We start from the raw sequence: 20,240 nt of genomic DNA on the forward strand, positions 1-20,240 counted from the left end.
CGCGTTGTAGTTATCAAGGGAACAGCACTAGTCTGGTTTAAATCTTATGTTTCTATTCATGTGAATGATACATTTTCATTCTCCAGGGTTACTTGTGGAGTACCGCAGGGCTAATTCCCTTTATTATTTATGTATGATTCCAATAGTTAAGACAGTACGGGATAAATTTCCACCCAGAATCCCACTGTTATGCTGATGATATTCAGCTATGTCTTTCAATAAATCCTGATGAATGCAATCTGCTAGGTAGATGACACACATGTCTTTAAGACATTAAAAAAAAAGGATCCTTTTACATTCTTTTACATTGGAACAGAACCTCTGAAAAGGAAACAGATTAGTCTACCACTTTATCTGGATGGCAATAAATTGGCCTCCGATAATAAAGTAAAGACACTAGGTGTTATGTTTTTACCTGGTTATGTTTGCTAAATCCCATACTAAACAGGTTTCTTAGACTTCCTTTCATCTCTGGAATATTGCCAAAATTAAAAAATGTCCTGGAGTCTTACTGAAAACCTATTCCATAATTTTTTTTTACCACAAGGCTGGCCTACTGTAATTATTTACTATTAGGAAGTCCACAAAATGACGTCAAACTCCTTCAGCCAATTCGGAACACAGCAGCAAGAGTTCTGATGAAAATGAAGAGAGATAATATTTATCCTATTTTAGCTTCCCTTTACTGACTCTCTGTTAAATCCACAATATAACTGAAGATAAAGCCCTTAATAATTAAGTTCCATAATACGTCATTAGGTCTTATTGTTCTATATGTTTCTAAAACAACAGTTTCTCTGAATTTTGGCCTATTCCTCCTGATAGAATTGGTGCAACTAAGTCAGAATGTAGGCTGCTTTGTACACACACACTTTTTCTGTGCTTCCCAAAAATATTATCTTATTAAGATCAGAGTTTTGTGATGGCATCTCCTTGAGTATACCTCTATACCAGACTGTTGGGATTGTTTTTCCAGACCTGCCAGGATCTGGTTTTACTTTCAATTGTAAAAACAATCATTACAGCCAAACATTTAATTTTTTTTGCTTCGTCAGACAACAGGGCACAAATCCAAAATTAAGGTCTGTCCCAGACACTGAGTGCATTTGCAAGCTCTAACCCGGTTTTTAAGGTTAGCTTTAGAGGTGTGGCTTCTTCCTCTCTGAATGGCCTTTTAACTGTTGCTGTTACAGAACTTATTTCATCCAGGATCTCCCAAAGTTTTTCTGCTTTTGCGTCGGCATTGATTCACATATTTCACACCAAAGCACGTTTATCACTGGGGAGCAGAATGTGTCTCCTTCCTAAATGGTAATGACAAGTGGATATCTTTATGGTGTTACAAACAACTGAACAGATGAACATGAAACATTCAGGCATCGGTGAATTTCACCCAAGGATGAAGCAGACTTTTGAAAGTCAATCAATAAATCAATCAATTTTATAGCATTAAGTAAATTTGACTGTAGCGAGGTGAATCATCCTTACCTAACAGGACATACAACATAAACACACATTAGATCTAATGTGATTAAAAGTGACCAGGCAATAGAAATAATAAAATAAAAACATTCTGTCTGAACAAGACAAGAGAAAAGAAAATAAAGATAAAAACTGTTAAAACTGCTAAATCAAATTATGGAGACTGATGGCATCAGGGACAAAACTGGGTTTATAGCTTAGTTTCATATTTAGAGGTAAAATATCTGTTTAGGAACAAGGCCTGAACTTGGAATGCAGAGGGTGAGACACGTTTTCTAAGATGGACGTAGATAATTTGTGTACCTTTCCGAAATATGATTCTGGGTGTAGCTGCATCTCACCCGTCCACTTTCTTTCTTCTTCATATCTTGACTGATGTCTCACGAGTTTCCGTGATGTCACACGAGAAAGTATGTGAATACATTCACAGATGAATGAAAGCACTGACAGTTCATTACGCTCAACCATCCTAAATGAACCTATCAGAAGCTTACAAAGTCATGATATCATCATCTGGATTTTCCCAAGGCATGCTAAGCTTCTGAAATTTAAGAAAGCGAGTTTAAAAATCAGAAAATCCTAACTAAGACAGGAAATTTGATTTGATGTCAGACAGTAAGAAGTAAGGAAATTCCATCCACCTTACTTCCTCAGTTTGATAGTCCGCCATGTTCAGTCCTAGCTCTGCCTTTTTGAACAAACAGCAGGTTGAACTATTCTCCTTATACTCTCTAGCTGGTTTCTAGAAAGACATTGTTTGTTTGCGACACTGTTTGCAGTCAAGCCCTGTGAGGATTTATGCTTGTGGTTTCTCAACTAATTTGAGCTTATCATCTCAAAGCACTCAGTGCATTTTTGCAGGTAATGCTCTTCAGTCTTATATCAACAAAACTGCTTTTTTGTTTTTTTCCTCCAGATAAATTTATGTGCACAAGCTGGGCTTGGTGATCAAAGGTTCTGTAGTATCTGAGTGTGAAAGTGTGATCAGGGGTCAGACTGATTGCATAGGCTTTCACCTTTGACTTTGCCAGCTTATTGCTCCATTGTGGAGCTGTCACGCAGGTAATCACACTGAGCATGCGCTCGTCTTGCTAGCAGTTGTGCTCTTTGTTGCACAACATAGTGAGTGGGGTGGGTATGACTTTTAGGCAGGAGCAACTGGATTAAGAGTCAGGTTACCGTTGGATAAAAGCTGAGATGATAAAAGAAAACAGATTGGCGCAGTTGCTCTCTTGTTTTTCTGCTAAATTCATCTTACTTGCTGGTTCTTATAAAAGGTTTGGTAAAGAACTGACTTTTACCATGTGGTGTGTTATGCAACAGTTCATCAGGGTCTTGATGCATCTGGCATCCATTTGTCTCAGCCTGTTCCCACAGAGCACAAAGTTGTGTCTAAATCACCAGAAAACAAGATGTACAATTTTATATTTTAGTTTATTTAAAAGCATAGAAGACAGGATTTAAAAAAAAACTGGGCAGCAAATCAGATAGAAGTTATAAAAGAAATAGGATTCAAACAATCAAGAGCATACAGAAATATATTGATATATTTATATGTACACACACACACACAATATATATATATATATGTACAGGTACAGTAACATTCCTAATCTCAGAAGCAGGTAATGTTTATATTTACAAACTATTGGTGAAGGAATCTGTGAGGATATAAGAGTATAAAAGTAAAATATCAAAAAACATTGCAACATTCAAGAGGAGTAAGCAGACACTACAACAGTTCTGTCAAGCTGCTAAAGTTTAAAGCTGAGTGAATACAAAGTTATTGCATAGTATCCTATAATGATGCAGTACCAGGTTACAAGGGAGACAAGTGGTTTTCTCCACTCCTGAAAGTCTTTTTGACGCGAGGGACGAGGAAGACGGTGCCATCCGTCGACTGCTGCAGAGAGTAGTCCGACGTAGAGTACGAATTTCCCTTCTCGTCTCTCAGCATGCTGAAGACCTCCAGGTACAAGCTGTTCAGCTGCCGCTTCATTTCCTTCAAGCTCGTCACGTTCTTGCTCTTCTCGTCCAGCAGACAATCCCGCTCCTCCTTGAGCGAGTCCAGTTCGCCCTCCAGGCCCACGATGTTCTCCATCTTGCGCTTGCGGCAGTTCTGCGCCGCCACCTTGTTCTTGCCTCTGCGGCGGATGTCGCGGACGAGGGCCAGCTGGGCTTCGTTCAGCTGGTGCTTAGACATGAGCTCGTTGAAGTCGTCCACGGGCAGGTTGATTATCATGTCGACGGTGAAGGGGATGTTAAGGGACTTGGCCCTCAGCTCGTCTCGGGTGAGACGCACGTCTGAACGTTTCTTGGGTTTGTCTTTGGTGAAAGGAGCACGGTCATGGCCGCTGTCCTCTGCCGGGTCTGCGTTGCCTTGCTCGGGTTTCTTTTCATGCTCTTGCGGCTGCTCGGTCATTTCTGACACTGGTGCTGATACCGTGAGGCGATCAGGTTCAAAATTCAAGGAAAACATCTCAGAATAGTCAGACTGTGCACTGCCGGGGTTCTGGTCCATCTCTTCCATCTCTGAATCACTGTAACCAAAGGACCCGCTTCCGTACACAGATCTGCCCGGTGATCTTTCATTTGGACTCCCATTAGTGGAGACTCCCGAATCCGAGTCTAGGTGCTCTGCTGTCAGACTCTGTTTGCTTCTGTCGAACGAATCTCCAGGGGAGAGGCTGTAAAGTTCCATGTGCGTGAAGGCGACTTTGTTTGGAGAGTCACACATTCTTTCGTTTTCTTCTTGGCTGTGCTGACTCTTGCACTCATCCTGCTCAGCTGCAGGATAAAACACCCCACCAAAACCTTCTCCGCTGAAGCTTGTATCTACCTGGGGGGTGTCCACTTTGATCTGTCCGAAAGCATTTGACGGAGCCATGCCGGGAACGCAGCCATCGAATGTATTCATAAACTCTGCGGGGCCAACATTCAGACTGTTTGTTTTGACATCGTTGATGCTGTTTAGGGGGTTAAAAATAGGAGCTTGGACCGGGGGATAGTTTGGGTAGCTTGGAGTCTGTGCTTCAGCGTTGGCTGGGAGAGGGTATGTTGTGTTCTGCAGCGTGTCTTCCATTTGCATGTTCAGACATTGCTGGGGGGAACAAAAGGACAGACGAATTAAGGAAAAAAACTTTTAAGACAGGAATTAAAGTTAGATATTACTAATCTAGATGCAAGGATTACACCTAAAAATGTACACATTTATGCAACGTTTTGCCTTGAACACACCATCCCCACGGTAAAGTGTGGTGGTGGCAGCATTATGCTGTAGGGACCCTTAACTTGGGTCAGGAAAGCTGACTGTAGCTAATTATAAGATAGAGCTAAATACAAGGCAATAAAAAATAGTTACGGGCTGCAAAAGACTTTAGACTGAGAAAGAGTTTCCAGAGCTACAACAGTGGTTTAGATTAATGTTTCTAAGTGGCCTACTCAAATTCCAGACCTAAATCCAATTAAAAATTTATAGATGTTCCAAATCCAATCTGACTGAACTTGAGCTGTTTTTTTTTTTTTTGTTTTGTTTTTTTTTGCAAAGAAAACATTATGCGACAAACGTTTAAAAACTTGAAGCTGTAATTGGAGAGACTGGTGGGTCAGTACAGAAATGACTCGGAGTGGCTGAATATACAGGTGCTGGTCATAAAATTAGAATATTGTGATAAAGTTCATTATTTTCCATAATGTCATGATAAAAATTAAATTGTCATATATTTTAGATTCATTGCACACCAACTGAAATATTTCAGGTCTTTTATTGTTTTAATTTTGATGATTTTGGCAAACAGCTCATGAAAACCCAAAATCCCTGTCTCAAAAAATTAGAATATTATGAAAAGGTTCTCTGAACGAGCAATAAAAATAATCATCTGAATCAACAAAGTAACTCTAAACACCTGAAAAAGATTCCTGAGGCCTTTAAAAACTCCCAGCCTGGTTCGTTACTCAAAACCGCAATCATGGGTCAGACTGCTGACCTGACTGCTGTCCAGAAGGCCATCACTGACATCCTCAAGCAAGAGGGTGAGAAACAGAAAGAAATTTCTGAACGAATCGGCTGTTTGCAGAGTGTTATATCAAGGCACCTCAGTGGGAAGGCAGTTGGAAGGAAAAAGTGTGGCAGAAAACGCTACACAACGAGAAGAGGTGACCGGACCCTGAGGAAGATTGTGGAGAAGGGCCGATTCCAGACCTTGGGGGAAGCAGTGGACTGAGTCTGGAGTAGAAACATCCAGAGCCACTGTGCACAGGCGTGTGCAGGAAATGGGCTACAGGTGCCGCATTCCCCAGGTCAAAGGTCAAGCCACTTTTGAACCAGAAACAGCGGCAGAAGCGCCTGACCTGGGCTACAGAGAAGCAGCACTTTGGACCACTGTTGTTCAGTGGTCCAAAGTACTTGTTTTGGATGAAAGCAAACTTTGCATGTCATTCGGAAATCAAAGTGCCAGACTCTGGAGGAAGACTGGGGAGAAGGAAATGCCAAAATGCCAGAAGTCCAGTGTCAAGTACCCACAGTCAGTGATGGTCTGGGTGCCATGTCAGCTGCTGGTGTTGGTCCACTGGGTTTTATCAAGGGCAGGATCAATGCAGCAGCTATCAGAAGATTTTGGAGCACTTCATGCTTCCATCTGCTGAAAAGTTTTATGGAGATGAAAATTTAATTTGGTCTGGAATCGGCCCTTCTCCACAATCTTCCTCAGGGTCCGGTCACCTCTTCTCGTTGTGCAGCGTTTTCTGCCACACTTTTTCCTTCCTACTGACTTCCCACTGAGGTGCCTTGATATAACAGTCTGCAAACAGCCGATTCGTTCAGAAATTTCTTTCTGTTTCTCACCCTCTTGCTTGAGGATGTCAGTGATGGCCTTCTGGACAGCAGTCAGGTCAGCAGTCTGACCCATGATTGCGGTTTTGAGTAACGAACCAGGCTGGGAGTTTTTAAAGGCCTCAGGAATCTTTTTCAGGTGTTTAGAGTTACTTTGTTGATTCAAATGATTATTTTTATTGCTCGTTCAGAGAACCTTTTCATAATATTCTAATTTTTTGAGACAGGGATTTTGGGTTTTCATGAGCTGTTTGCCAAAATCATCAAAATTAAAACAATAAAAGACCTGAAATATTTCAGTTGGTGTGCAATGAATCTAAAATATATGACAATTTAATTTTTATCATGACATTATGGAAAATAATGAACTTTATCACAATATTCTAATTTTATGACCAGCACCTGTATACGCATCCTACACTTTCTGGAGTTTTATTACTAAAATCTTTCTGCAACCATGTATCATTTTTCCGTAGTAGTAGTAGTCAAAGTCAAAGAATCCAAATATAGTAGAATGAGATTTATGCAGGCAATGTGGCGAGCTATGAGAAATTTCCTGGGGTGTAGTTCTGCAATGCATTTCCTGATTTCTGGTTTTTGTCATCACGTAAGTGAAAAAGCCATTTTTAGGTAGTGAGACCTGAACCAGTTCCACAACTTCACTTATGTCTGACAGGAAACAACTGGTGAAGCTAGTTTATAACCACATGCCATCCGAATATACAGAACCAATTAAATGACAAAATGTCATCACTTCATGTGCAAAATCTTCAAGAACTATAAAAATATATCTCATACAGTTTAACTGTTGTCACATCAGTGTTACCAGCAGTTGAGCAGATCTGTGACGTTACAATGTGATGTCATATTGCGTAAATTAGAATATACCTTCCAATGAGGCTCGCTTGTCAGATTAAAATTACCTTTTAAAAATAACAGATATAAAACATACTTTTAATTTACCCCACTTTATGCATTAAAAATGTTTTGTTGTTTTGATGTAATATTCTTATCTGAAATGTGTTTTAATAGCTGTAAATAACAGAAATAAAGGCTTTAAAGCATAAGTCTGTGTGTAATTAATCTATATAATGTGCTTCATTTAATGAGTTACAGCAATATGTGAACTTTCCAGTAACACGTTGCTATATTGACTGTATGGTGAAGATATTAGCTCAGTCTACCGACTGGCATGTCGTGGCCGCAACAGCCAGCCTGCTGCACCCATTTGCTGATGCAAATAAGAGGTGCAGCTACTGAAAAGGTACAGTACGCAAATCTTCACCTTTCCACCAGTAAGCAACGGCTTCATGTCTGCCGCTCCCTCTCTGGTTCTACAGCCTTAAGCCAAAAGCTATTAAATCAGTTAAGCTACACTGCAATGTAAGCATACCCATCTCCACTGCTTAAAGGTCCCGACAATGAAACCTGAGAACGGCGGAACGAGCTGTGAACACGTGACTTGTATGACCCCCACCTCCATGAACACGCACTCACAAAAAAAAAAAGCATTTGTCCCTTTAATACCAGGCTCCAGCTACTCATGCATTCTTTACTTTTTTGTTCTACAACACAGGCCTGCGGTGTTACAAAACCATGTACTATAGCTCATGTATTATACCTGCAGCTCAGGGAGCGACAAAAGCTCCAGCCAGGCCTCCTCCAGATCGGGAGACATTCTCTGTGGCGGAGTCGGCTGACCTGAGGACAGTGTGTCCGGCGACAGAGCCGGCTGCTTTGGGGACATCATCATGGGTACTGAAACATCTGGCGCGTCCAGGCAAACCGGGGGAGTCTGTGAGATTGGAAAAACGTGTTTAAAACCAACAAGTTCTGCTTCGGGCTGAAATTTTGGACTTGTGTACGACTCTGTTCTTACCGGAGTTTGCTCTACGGGAAACGTCTCCGCCAGGAGCTGCAAACACTCATCGAACGACATGCTGTCACCTGTGTCCTGTGTGAAGCCGGCATTCTGCAACAGAAGTTGGACATTAGGCTGTTAAATTCATTGTGGGACAGCATCGATTGAAGGATGATTTTGCCTTTAAACAGTTCAGGTCTCCTTAGAGAAGCCTTTGGATCACATTACATCGATGCAGAGCTAACAGACCCACCTATGTGGCACTAATTATGCTAGAAGAAGAGGTTACCAAGCTACAGCAGAGGAACAGCCTATCAGGCGAGGTGGGAGTGTCACAGCCCTAGCATGAGTGATGATGGGTCTTTCTTGTACCTGAGTAACCGCCAGGGGTGTGATGGTCGGCTGCAGAGGGGCGCTGGGTGGCGGGCGGGGTATGTACTCTCCCGTTTCCTCATCCAGCTGCAGCTGCGCCAGCAGGGCCTTCTCCTGCTCCTGCATCAGGTGCAGCTTCTTCTCCTCCTCAAGCTCGCGCTGCCTCCGCAGCTCATGCTCCTTCTGGCGGTGGTTGATGTCGAACACCTCCCGCCTGGCGCCGAGATCGATGTCCTGATTCCACAGAATGTCTATCAGGTCCATGTCCTGGGAAAACAAACACAGATCAACTCAGAGTGCTGCGAGCCTCTCCGTAGTCCTGCAGCGATACCACAGGCTGGAGTGAGTGGAAGAAAACCGAGAGTCCCTGGTGTGATATACGTGGCTGCTGCTCCTGCCACACCCTGTCGCCGTGCATCAGCTCACCGACAATAGCGCTGGCACGAGTGTCAAGGGGAAGAAGCCGAATGAATAATAAATGTACTTCTCTGTTTCCACTGCTGCCACCAGACACCCACGAAATCTGTATGATTCTCGTATACCCATCTAATTATACAAAGGTGTGAATCCTTTAGTTCCACAGAAAAGCTGAGGGTAATGTGGTAAAGGTCAGTTATCTGTGTTCGGTGGTAAAAAGAAGAAAAAAATAAGGGTGCAGAAACCCTCCATAAAAGTTTTCAGCAAGGTACAAGCTAAAATGATAACCACGACTATATTACATGTTCAAATTGCTTTACAGATATAATATAATGAATGGATTATTGGTGATAATATTGATACATGTAGCATTTATTATTTTGTTTCTGAAATATAGGCTTCAGCAAAAAGAAAAAAAAAATAGACATTATGCTTTCATGCTTAAAATTGGTCAATATGGTCATTTTCAGTTAGATTTCTAGGAGCTTTTTTTTTGTATTTTCTATGGATTATGTTTCTTAGAACATTAAACATTAATTGGAAAAAAAAACAACAAATCATCAGATCAAACCTCAAAGAAAACTGGGCAACTAACTACCATTACTTTCTGCTGCGACAGAGCCGCCGCCGTCGGTTGCTTATCAGACCTGCCACTTGTAGCGTTAACCTAATGGGAATAATAGGTGGAGCTCCTTCAGTTTTCACACCATAACTGTCTGCACTCGTCTCACTTGAAATTGTTTCCAAACGGGTGAATTTGTTTTTTGTTTTTTTTGGAAATGTTCAGCAACAGGTAGAGGAGAGGAGAGGCAGCCTTACTCATCTAGTCTTTTCATGCAGCCTGAAAAAAACATGGTCACTCCTGCACTTTCTCTTCATCTCATTGAAAGGACTTTAAACCCAGAGAACCATGTCACAAAATTTTGTAGAGTGCTTTAATTAAAAAAAAAAAAAAAAAAAAAAAGACACCAATGTTGAGTTTGACTATATTCAACTCCAAATTGAATAGTCCTTTTATTACGATGTCAAAAAAAAACATGTCGTGACTGGAGTTGGCGTCTGCTGTTTTACACTGCATTTCCCTCCCCCTATATGTTGCTGCGAACTGTCAGCTGGCTGAATGAAGGCCAGCATACTTTGAAATGTTTCCAGGCTTGTTAAATACGAGTGTTGTTTAAGTACAACGTACTAAAACTATTATTAATATATGTTAGAAGTAGCATTAGTAATATTGTAATACAGTTTTTGCAGCAGTAAGAATAATTTTTTGCTTCTTCCATTTTAAATAAAACTGATTTGATCTTGTTGTGTACATGTAAATTTAAAATGTTTGAAACGTCGCCCTCCTGCCGTGTCTACACAGACGAATCTTGTCCCCACGATTACATTCACATCAGCCCACATGAGGCTCAGCAAGACAACAACTATGAGGATAAACTGTTTCCTGTAGATTTCTCCCTACAGGGCCGAATGTTATTTGGCCATTTGTTAAACAACAGTGAGGAAGATAAATTATTCTGCATCTCTCCTTGGCTTTTTCACTAGACTTTATTTACAGAAGGAAACAGTTTCACCAAGCCTCAGGATGTTGCATAAACACGAGATAGGGGCGTGCATGGAGACCACTAAGCATGTGACTGATTGGTTCCTCTGTTTTGCTTATAAAAAAGAAACCACTTAAGGCTTGAGCTACTTATTATTCTGTTATATGAGCAGGAAAAAGGAAACCGAACGGGAACTAAAGCAGAACAATGCCCTGTAAAGAGGGTGTCGTTTTATTTTTCTTGTCTTTTGACAAAAGCTTTCTTTCTCTATTAATGAAAACCAACAGATAAGTCTATATATTTTTGGACACTGTTGACACACTCTTTCTGACTTTGGCCTTGCAAAATAGGAACCCTCTAACCCTCTTTGCCTCAGTGTTGCATCAGAACCATGACCGCTAAACGGATTACACATTACCAAGGCTGCCTTGTATAAATCAGACTGCCCGGCTGAAAGGTGAGAGCACAACCAGAAATTATGGCATCTACCAGAATTAGGAAGTCCACTGAAATGTGTCTGCGGGGTATCTGAAGGCACAGTTGTGGTTGTTGATGTTTTTCCAAGCGTGGAAAAAAAAACAGCGTGTTCTGTTCAGTTAGTCACGCCTTTCAAGCACTTCAAACAGGTCATACAAGTCCCTGAAAAACACCCTGACCTAAAAAGCTCGCTTAGACAGCTCGCACTTTTACTATGAAAGCGCAATTATACAAGTCCGCCGTGTCAAACATTTCTAACCGTGTGTTCCTTACGTACAGCACATGAGCCAGATGCAGCATTTTGGCGGTGAAGATGTAAAATACATTTTTATGTGACATAGATTTCCAGTCTGGCACCAGAATACGGAAACGACTCAAATTTCCCGATGTCTCTCCTTGACAACATGCAGTCATACCAGTCAGGCAACTGTTCCCAGAGTTTAACATAGGAAAAGACAAAGTGCTATTAAAATACTATTCACGTCAAGTCATTCGTTGATTATTTTCCACGTCAAGTCTATGTATTAATTGCCTTTTTTTTTTAATTTCATTTATCTAACCACACAGGCCTCAAACGCTGATGGCTTATTACACCTTGTTTCATTATAGCTCGATGAACAATCCACCCTTAGACCTGCAGTGATGAAACTCAGTGAGCAGGGGCGGCTCCAGAAAGTTTTCAAAGGGCCAGTTAACGATGATCTCAAGGACTGAAAGCCATTATACAATTTCAGGAGTTTCATCATGTGTGTAGGTGTGGGCAGTGGGCCTTAAAATGTAGGTCACTAAAATTAGCTAAATTGAATTTATTCGGAAATCCGGAAAAATATACCCAGTCAACCTTTTCATGGATTATGGGTTTTATTCAACCTGTGTTGGTATTAAAGCCAGTAAGGACATTTTACATAAGTCCATTGAATGAAACTGACAATCAGAAGCTCATTTCCAACACCTAACAGACCCATGTCTATATATTGGTTTAGAAAGTAAATAAATGTTACAAATAGTTGAAACTAGTCTCTTTCTTTCCTAAAAAGACAAAAATATTATTCGTATATTTAACAAGATTTTTTTTCCTCAGTCTGGATTGGTCCAAAGTGGACCGGGGCTCACTTCGCTTCCTATGAGGCCTATTTAGGTTGGGTAAATGCTACCCACCTCAGCAAAACCAGTGGAGCAGGCCAGGTAGTGCTTAATTTCAAATGGGCATAGCAAAAAAAATTATCTCAAGATGTGCAAAACATCCCGCTTTTTATACAAAGTTGTTCTGATCAAAAAGGCATTTAACAAAATTTCATTTACCCAACCAGATACAACATGTGGCCAGTTGACAATGCCATCTGGGGCTCATTATTTAGCCCATTTCCTACCTATATGGGTTCCATAAGTAAGTGTCTGCCTAAAAGCCTATAAGGGAGGCCAGCAAATGTATAGGAATGGCTACTGCCCCCCACCACCTTTCTGTCATCACTCAGCACAAGTTCCAAAACAACCTTTTATGATTTCATCAACCTAAATAAAGTCAATTTAAAAGCAGAAATAGCTCAGATACGCAAAAAAAAAGAAACGTATTCTACAACAGACACATGTAAATATCTGTGTTTTTGTGGTTTTTTTGGAGTTACAAAGATCAGTAAAAAAAAAGAAAAAGAAAAAAGCTGAATATCAAAACGATCATATGCTTTAAAAGGAAAAAAAAAAACCTTCACTGTGGTTAGAAGAAGCTTGTGTGAATCAGATAAGAGATCACATGCCTGAAGGTGAGGAAGGAGGAGGAGGAGGGCATAATTATGAACAAACACTCGGAGTCCAGGTTGCCTATTTACCAAGCTTCACCTCAGCGAAGAGGAGGATACATAGAAAGACCATATCTTTAAAACACCCGAAACCCTAATAAAGACCATATATGTCCCTTTTTTTATCATTTCCTGTCGGTGAATAAACGTCACAAGAGAAAGATTCGCAGAACTGAAAGTGCAGCTTTTTTTCAACCATTATTTACTTTGACAGTGATTGGTTTTATATTTATACATTGCTACATCATAACTAAGAAATAGTGAGCAACCACGTCTCGAATAATTAATTGAAAGACAAAATAAATAATTATTTAAAACCGTTTAGTAGATTGTATAAGAAAGGAAGTTGGGTGGGAAGGTTTATCTCAAGTAGGAATCAGTTTTTTTTAATATAATTTTATTTACCTTCTGAGTTGAATGCATCACCTCCATTTCCATCATCAGAGAGATCTGTCCTGTCTGTTAAAAAAGAAAGCAACAACCTTGTGACCGATAAATAAGCGTGTTAGTCCCCAAAGGCCAGGTTCAAAAATGGCGAGCGGTCTAGAGCCAGTCCTGTCCGCCGGGGCCGCCGGAGCTGACTTTCGGGAAACCTTGCTTCCTCCGAAGCTTGTGAATATTACGGAAGCGATAGTCCTGCCCACCGAGCTACGGCGCCGGGGTCGTCCCACTCACGGCGACCTATGAGGCTGGAGATAATGACTCCGCGCGCATGCGCATGGAAGTGACTGATAATTACTGTTTTAACACACTCACTGCCAACCAGTGATATTGTAAAATACAATTGCGTCTATTTTTAACGTATTAATAGACTTTAACTCAATAAACTAAATAAATAATATGTCATCTGTATCAGATATTGTTTTTTCTAACTAATTTTGAGCAAGCTCACAAAACAACTGGAGAGTCTGTCATATGATATTTTTACAACTCTTTCATCATGCAAGTATTATCTAGCACAATAGCCCCCCCTGCTGGTGAGCTGTTTAGAACGTAAGTAAACGCCTTGGGGTTCAAATGTCCTCTGAAAGTCATTCAGTCGCTCGAATTTTCTTTTGCAAAGTGGCACAAGTGTGGCGAGTATCTAGCTCCTTTTACCTTGATCCCCCTAAAAAGAAATGCGGTGCAACAGTTGCAACAGTTGCCCTCAGACGTAGAATTAGAGTCAACCTGTGTGTAATTTAATCTCAGTATAAATGCAGCTGTTCTGTGAAGGCTTTAAAGCTTTTGTTAAAAAACATTAATGAAGAAACAGCATCATGAAAACCAAAGAACACAGCATGGCACAACGGAAAATAAACCATAATCTTTGAAAAAGTATTGACACCGCCTGAACTTTTTCACAAGTTGGGATGAAAAACCACAAACATCAATGAATTGTTTAAGTCATTTATGTGTTAGATAAACATAGGTGAGCAGTAAGAAGTTACATTTACTCTTTCACAGTAACTTGAGTAGCATTTTGGTTAAAAAATACTTATTTAGCAAAACTTGAATATTATTATTTTGAAGTACTGTTAACTGACAACTATGTTTGACTACTTGACCCACCAGTGATCATTTTACAGAGCAAAGAAAAGACACATTTTAACCAAACATGCACAGACACACCTAGTTTGTGGTAAAGTAAAACTCCTTTTATGTTCACAAGCAGTCTTCTTCTAGTGTTATTTTGCATCTACTGGGCCTCCGGTGCAAACTGAACTTACAATATTATAGTATTTCTCCTCTTCTCGTCTCTCTGGAAGTATTTTTGTATTGTATTTTTTAATACCAGAATTAACACATTATTTATATTTTTTCATCTCATTACATAATGTCTTTAAAGAAAAACTAGCCGTTTCTCAGAACTTAATTATTCATTTCAGTAAATCATTTTTTACTCTTCCTGAGTCATTTTGAATGATTAGCTTTTACTTCTGCCTGAGAAAAGTATTTTGAAGTAACACTTGCCTTACTTGAGGACAATTTCTGCTTATCCTACCCATATCTCTTTAAACAGCACAAAGTTGTGCTAATTATTTAGTGGATCGGAACTGATATGAGTATCTGTGAGGTTTAACTTTCAAGTCTTGCCTCAGATTCAAAATTGAATTTACGTCTGGACTTTGACTAGGTCATTGCAACACATGCATACATGATTTGATTTAAACCAAGCCATTGCTCACTCCGTTTTTCATTGTGAGACAAGTCATTTCCCACGTTTAACAGGTTTTCTTCTAGGATTGTCTTATGTAGTTCAATCCATCTTCCTGTCGAAGCTGACCAGTTTCAGTTTCTGCTGAAGAAAAGCATCCACACGGCATAACCCTGTCACTACCATGCTTCACTGTGTAGATTCTATGTTCAGGGAGATGTTGTGTCAGTTGTCTTGTCAACAGTAGGTCTCTGTGTCTCCCCTAGTGTAAGTACTTGGCAACTTCTTTGATCTTTTTGCTTGACTTGTCATTTTAGGTGAGTAGTTTTTCTAAGGATATTGTTTTATAACTTAAACCACTTCATAACTTTCTGACCTGTCTGCTGGGTGATATTCATGGTGGAGTCATGGAGCCCCAACAAATCTCTCAGGGCTTCAAATTATACACAGGTGCAGTGTATTGACTACTATTATTTGCTCCTTTGTTCCTTCATTTCTTTTTTCCCTTCCTTATTTCCTTCCATCATTCCTTTCTTCCTCCTTTCTATCCTCCTTTTTTATACTCTTTCCTTTCTTTGTTCCTTCCTTCCTTATTTATTTCCTGCCTTCTTTCCTACCTCACTTCCTCTGGAATTTGAAAAGGTATGGATTTGTTTTACCTTGAAAAAGTATAGGAACCTTTTTTATCTTATTTCAGTATTTGGTTACATTAACATAAAATTATTGTTTTAAAAAGCTTTAAAAGACAAAAATAAAACAAATCTGAACATTAAAAAATGATAGTGCTTATGATAATAATAAACACAGTACCAAATCAAAACAGGAAAAGATAGAAATCATTCAATGATTGATGCTGTTTTTTTTTTAATTTATTTAAAAGGATACCAGTCACAGTTCACAGTTCACTCTGGTGGGAAGGAGCCCCATGTGTCCCATTCTTGTATGATAAAGCTGTTTGAGCCAGGAGAAGTTGTGCGTAAGAGGTGATTTACAATTACAACTTGATGCTCCACTAAGCGGAACTACTAGATCACTAAGCACCCAAGGAGCCTGACCATAAATACAAAAAAGAAAAGAAAAGAAAAGAAGGTAACAGTGACACACTGTGAGCACAGAATCTAATAACTGAAACAGCAGATCATATATCATTCTACATTTCATGATTATTGCAGGTTGCATGTTACACGGTAAATAAAATGAGAAAGAATATTGCTGAACATGTTAGCGGCATGAAATGGTAGATAGCTCCTGATCAGTCTGAATGTATGCAAGTTTGCTTTTGCAACTCTGCTCAACAACTTGACATTCTTGTTATTATTAAGTGAAACTGCAGCATGAACCCAAGACACTCTACTTCTGAGATGTGTTTGATGACTTGCCCATTTATTTTTAGACATTAATCCTTACTGTCAAAGATTGTAGTTCTTCAAAAACGCAACACATTTCCTTACGTAGATTCTTTTTGAGAAATTGTACGTTGTGTTTTTTCCTAAGGTCATGTAACAGTTTTGGCTTTAAACAAGCTCTGTTTAGTTGGACTTGGGACAAAGATGACATTTTAGATTGTAAACATCAGCATCATGAATACCAAAAAAAACACAATGGCCACTTTTACTCACTCTGCTTCTGCTTCTGTACTCTCCAGTGTTGGATTATTTGCTATTATAGCAACTTTTAACTTTATGTCCTCTTTGTTTGTTTTTTTCTTCAAAGAAACTCCACTTGGTCTGCTGATCTGTTTCCCTGTGACGCCTCCCCGAAGGAGGGCATCAGCTGAGCTAATGCTGCCAACAACCCAGTGTTCTCCTTCGTTAGATGATGCACTTGGCTCTGTCTTTTAGCCCCTAACCTTGTTTCTCTCTTCGGCTGTTGGCTGAACTTTTACTGCAACTAACTTTACATATTCTCTTTCATTCTATAGACTTGAAAACATGGTAAGAGCTTATCTGTTTAACTGTGCTTTACCCTAAATTAAGCCAGTAAAGGAGTTACTGCCATTGACTTTTTTACTTTTTTTTTAACACACAAAGTACTTCTGGATCAGTGCTTCTGCTTTCTTTTGTGTGTGTCTGTCTTCTCAAACCTCCTATCAGTGGTGGCAGATGGCCACTCGAAATGAGCCAGGTTCTGTTTGAGGTTTCTTCCTGTTTAAGGAGAGTTTTTCTCTCCGCTGTCGCTATACGCATACTCAGTGTGAGGGATTGCTGCAAAGTCAACGACACAATGCAAGGGATTGTTCACTGTCGGTACATGCTCGTCCAGGAGTAGCGAAGGCTGCGCTCCTCACCCAATGACCACTGGAGATAGGTACCACTGTACAGACAACTGAAGGCTGGATTGAACACATATGAACTTTTCACAAAGCACTGTTAATTTCATCATCTGAAAATGGAAAGAGTATGGCAGACATTCACTTAAACTGCCAGAAAGAGCATGAAACAGACAAGAGGCCAATAGTGACTCATAAGGGGCCACAGAGACCCACAGCTCAGGTAGGAGGAATTTACATGGCAACTATTAGTTGTGCACATCAGAAATATGACATCTAATGAAGAGTTACAAGAAGAAAATGGTTATGGAAAGCCATGAAAAGACTGCATAAAATGTAAACATCTGATTAGATGTGACCAAAATTGAATGTTTTGGATATCAAAAATGCTACATGTGGCCAAAGAGTAAAATCCCGAACACCCCATTCCCACAGTGGAATATGGTGGTGACAGCGTCATGCTGCGGGGATGCTTTTCCTGAGCAGTGACCAGGAAGCTGGTCAGAGCTGAAGGGAAAATAAATTGAGCTAAACACAAAACAATCCTGGAAGAAAACTTGCTAGAGGCAATAAAACTACATTCACATGGAACTAAAACGGAAGCATATTCTTGTATTAAAATGAACAAGTCAAAGTAGTTACTTGAATTGGTTTGAGAGTCTGTGGCAAGATCTGAAAAATCAGATGCTCTCTGTCCAATGTGCCAAACTGCTAAATAAATAGCCTGCCCAAATCTTTGTTGCTGGATTTGCACTAAAAAGTGATTTTACAAAGTAATAATTTGGGGAGACTGAATACGGAAGTGAAGGTTTTTAGATTTGTATTTGTAAAACATCTGGACATCATATATTATTCTACCTCTACTACACAGCTGTGCTCCACTTTGTGTTTGTTTATCACATACAAATCAAGTGAAATACACTGAAATGTATTGTTGTAACATGAGAAAATATGTAGAAGTTCAAGAAGCATGAATACTTCTTATTAACTGCCACTTATAGTTGTTGGCTATGTTTTACATTTCACACGTTAAAATTATATTTTGCATTTGTAAATAAATTCATCCACTACCACTGTAAAATAAATATGTCAAACCAGTCACTTTGTGATGTTATAACCTTTCTTTGTTGTTTTCCCCTTATACCAAATAAAATTACTCGTCTTGCCTTAGTTACCTGCCTCATGCTCCACATTCCAGAAATTATAAGGATGTTATACAAATAATAATTAAACATACAAAACAAAACAAAATCTGTTATTTGCATCTCAGTTTTTCTGATTCATCCATGTAAGAAGTGAGACCGAAAGGCACTCAAATAAATAACAGGCTTCTGAAACATGCCTGGGTAAAAAGAGGGACTCAGTCCTGGATTTAGCACTCATCTGTAAAAAAAAAAAAAAACTTCTCACTAAAGTGCAGCTCGCTGCGCGGCTGCGTGAAATTACCCTAAAAAAAAAGAAAGAAAAAGAAAAGCACCCCCCACCCCCTCTCCTTCCCTCCTCTTCTCTCCTCTCGGTCTGTGTGGTGCGCGCTCCTGAAGTCGCGTTCACGTTTGGCAGCTCCACGTCGACATTCTTCCAGCTGCATATAGTGAACTGCTCAGCACAGCACTGGGGGAAGAAAAGGTAAAAGCGGAGGTAGTCACCTTAGGATCAGAGCGCTGCAAGTCCACACTCGGTCATTTACCGCTCTGAAAAAGGGGGCTTTGCATGCAAGCTATGGCCTGCAATGTCCTCAGCTCGTTTTCAGTTTTCTTAGCTTTTTTTTTTTTGAGCTGATCTAGACCACCTCGTGTTGGATTGCAGCTGGTTCCTGACGTCTACCTATTTCAGGTACAGTATTGCTTGCAGAACTAACAAATTTACTGCATCACATACTTTGGAAATCATTGCCATGATTTCTGGTTGAGACATTCTGCTGTTTGTTCTATGATATCATTTTTGCATAACTGAAGTTGCTGCCAGCTGATAAGTCTCCTAACTACACTCAAACTGAAACAACTTGATACTCTTGACCTTCTTCAGCCCATTTTTCTTCCTCTGTCTATATTGTTTGGGGAATAGCTCATTTTCAGTGGCTTTTCTTTAGTGTTGAAAGTTGGTGAAGCTCAACAGGTTGAGCTGCGGATACGCAAGAATCTAATAATAATGAGAAAGACATAAGCAGGCTCTTAAAATTTGAATCATACATGCCAGTGTAGAGATTGTGCAGATGTTAAGTTTGCAACCACCCAAATGTTCAAGCCTGAGGCGCTTTATCAATGAGGGGCCTTGATGAAAATTGTGCAAACTAAAACTATGTTTAGATAACTTATTTCTGTAAAAAGATAAAACCTGTCTGCCATCACTGCATGTGTGTGTGTGTGTCCATAGGGTAGCCACATTGCAGCTATGCTCCGCAGGCCCTGCTTCTCCAGCTACATTTTACTCCATATTTCTTCACAAATTACACAGGACAGTCAACATGGCTGTTCAGCATTACTATGTTTTTTCTTTTCTTTTCTTTTCTTTTTTTATTTACCTGCAGGTTGAAGGAGCACCTAGTAGCGAGGAAACTAAGGTTCCACACAAGGACAAACCTGTGAGGTGGCACTGCTGTGGCTTTCCAAATAAAGTTCTGTGATACACTCAGACTCTAACTGCCTGCAGTCAGTGCATTACAGAACTTTGTTTTGGGAGTGAATGCATCTGCAAACATTTGGACATTTCACTTTCCGGTCTAACATAGCGTGTTTGTTTGTTTTACGTGTTGATTTATTAAAGTTTTCCCTAATGTTTTATGTCTTTTTTGTGTTCTGAGTCTTATTTTTTTAACAAAGAGTTGGGGTGGTGCTGTACTGTCTTTTCATGTGTGTTTCATCACTTAAACACTATAAGCTTATGTTAAAGTATTACTTAAAGGAGAGGGAAGGTACCATATGGAAATACTAATCATGCTGCTCAGGTGACCGAGGGGAGGTGAGGCAGAAAGGTAAACAGTTCTGCCACATGTTTCAGAATGTAATGATTCTGAACCAAGTCAAATAAATGCAGATTTATTGGGTTTGATTAGGA

General features: G+C 39.9%; 1 protein-coding gene across 1 annotated transcript; it reads right to left on the reverse strand.

Moving 5' to 3' along the window:
- Positions 1-2,897: 2,897 nt before the first annotated feature.
- Positions 2,898-13,396, reverse strand: nfe2l2a (nfe2 like bZIP transcription factor 2a). The gene is made up of 5 exons (XM_015001321.2): positions 13,186-13,396; positions 8,547-8,813; positions 8,193-8,285; positions 7,935-8,108; positions 2,898-4,582 (listed from the first exon to the last, which is right to left on the reverse strand). The coding sequence occupies exons 1-5, from the start codon at positions 13,219-13,221 to the stop codon at positions 3,302-3,304; spliced, it is 1,851 nt and encodes a 616-aa protein (XP_014856807.2). The 5' UTR covers positions 13,222-13,396; the 3' UTR covers positions 2,898-3,301.
- Between the last annotated feature and the right edge of the window lie 6,844 nt (positions 13,397-20,240).

The sequence above is a fragment of the Poecilia mexicana genome, unplaced genomic scaffold, assembly GCF_051168715.1.
Source record: "Poecilia mexicana isolate PSO_F unplaced genomic scaffold, ASM5116871v1 scaffold_2, whole genome shotgun sequence".
Lineage (NCBI taxonomy): Eukaryota > Metazoa > Chordata > Actinopteri > Cyprinodontiformes > Poeciliidae > Poecilia > Poecilia mexicana.

Coding starts and splice junctions, on each gene's coding strand:
- nfe2l2a (XM_015001321.2), bottom strand. CDS start 13,221: ATGATGGAAATGGAGGTGATGCATTCAACTCAGAAG. Junction 8,286..8,546: donor CACCCCTGGCGGTTACTCAG/GTACAAGAAAGA, acceptor CTTCTGTTGCAG/AATGCCGGCTTCACACAGGA. Junction 8,109..8,192: donor TTCCCGTAGAGCAAACTCCG/GTAAGAACAGAG, acceptor CCAATCTCACAG/ACTCCCCCGGTTTGCCTGGA.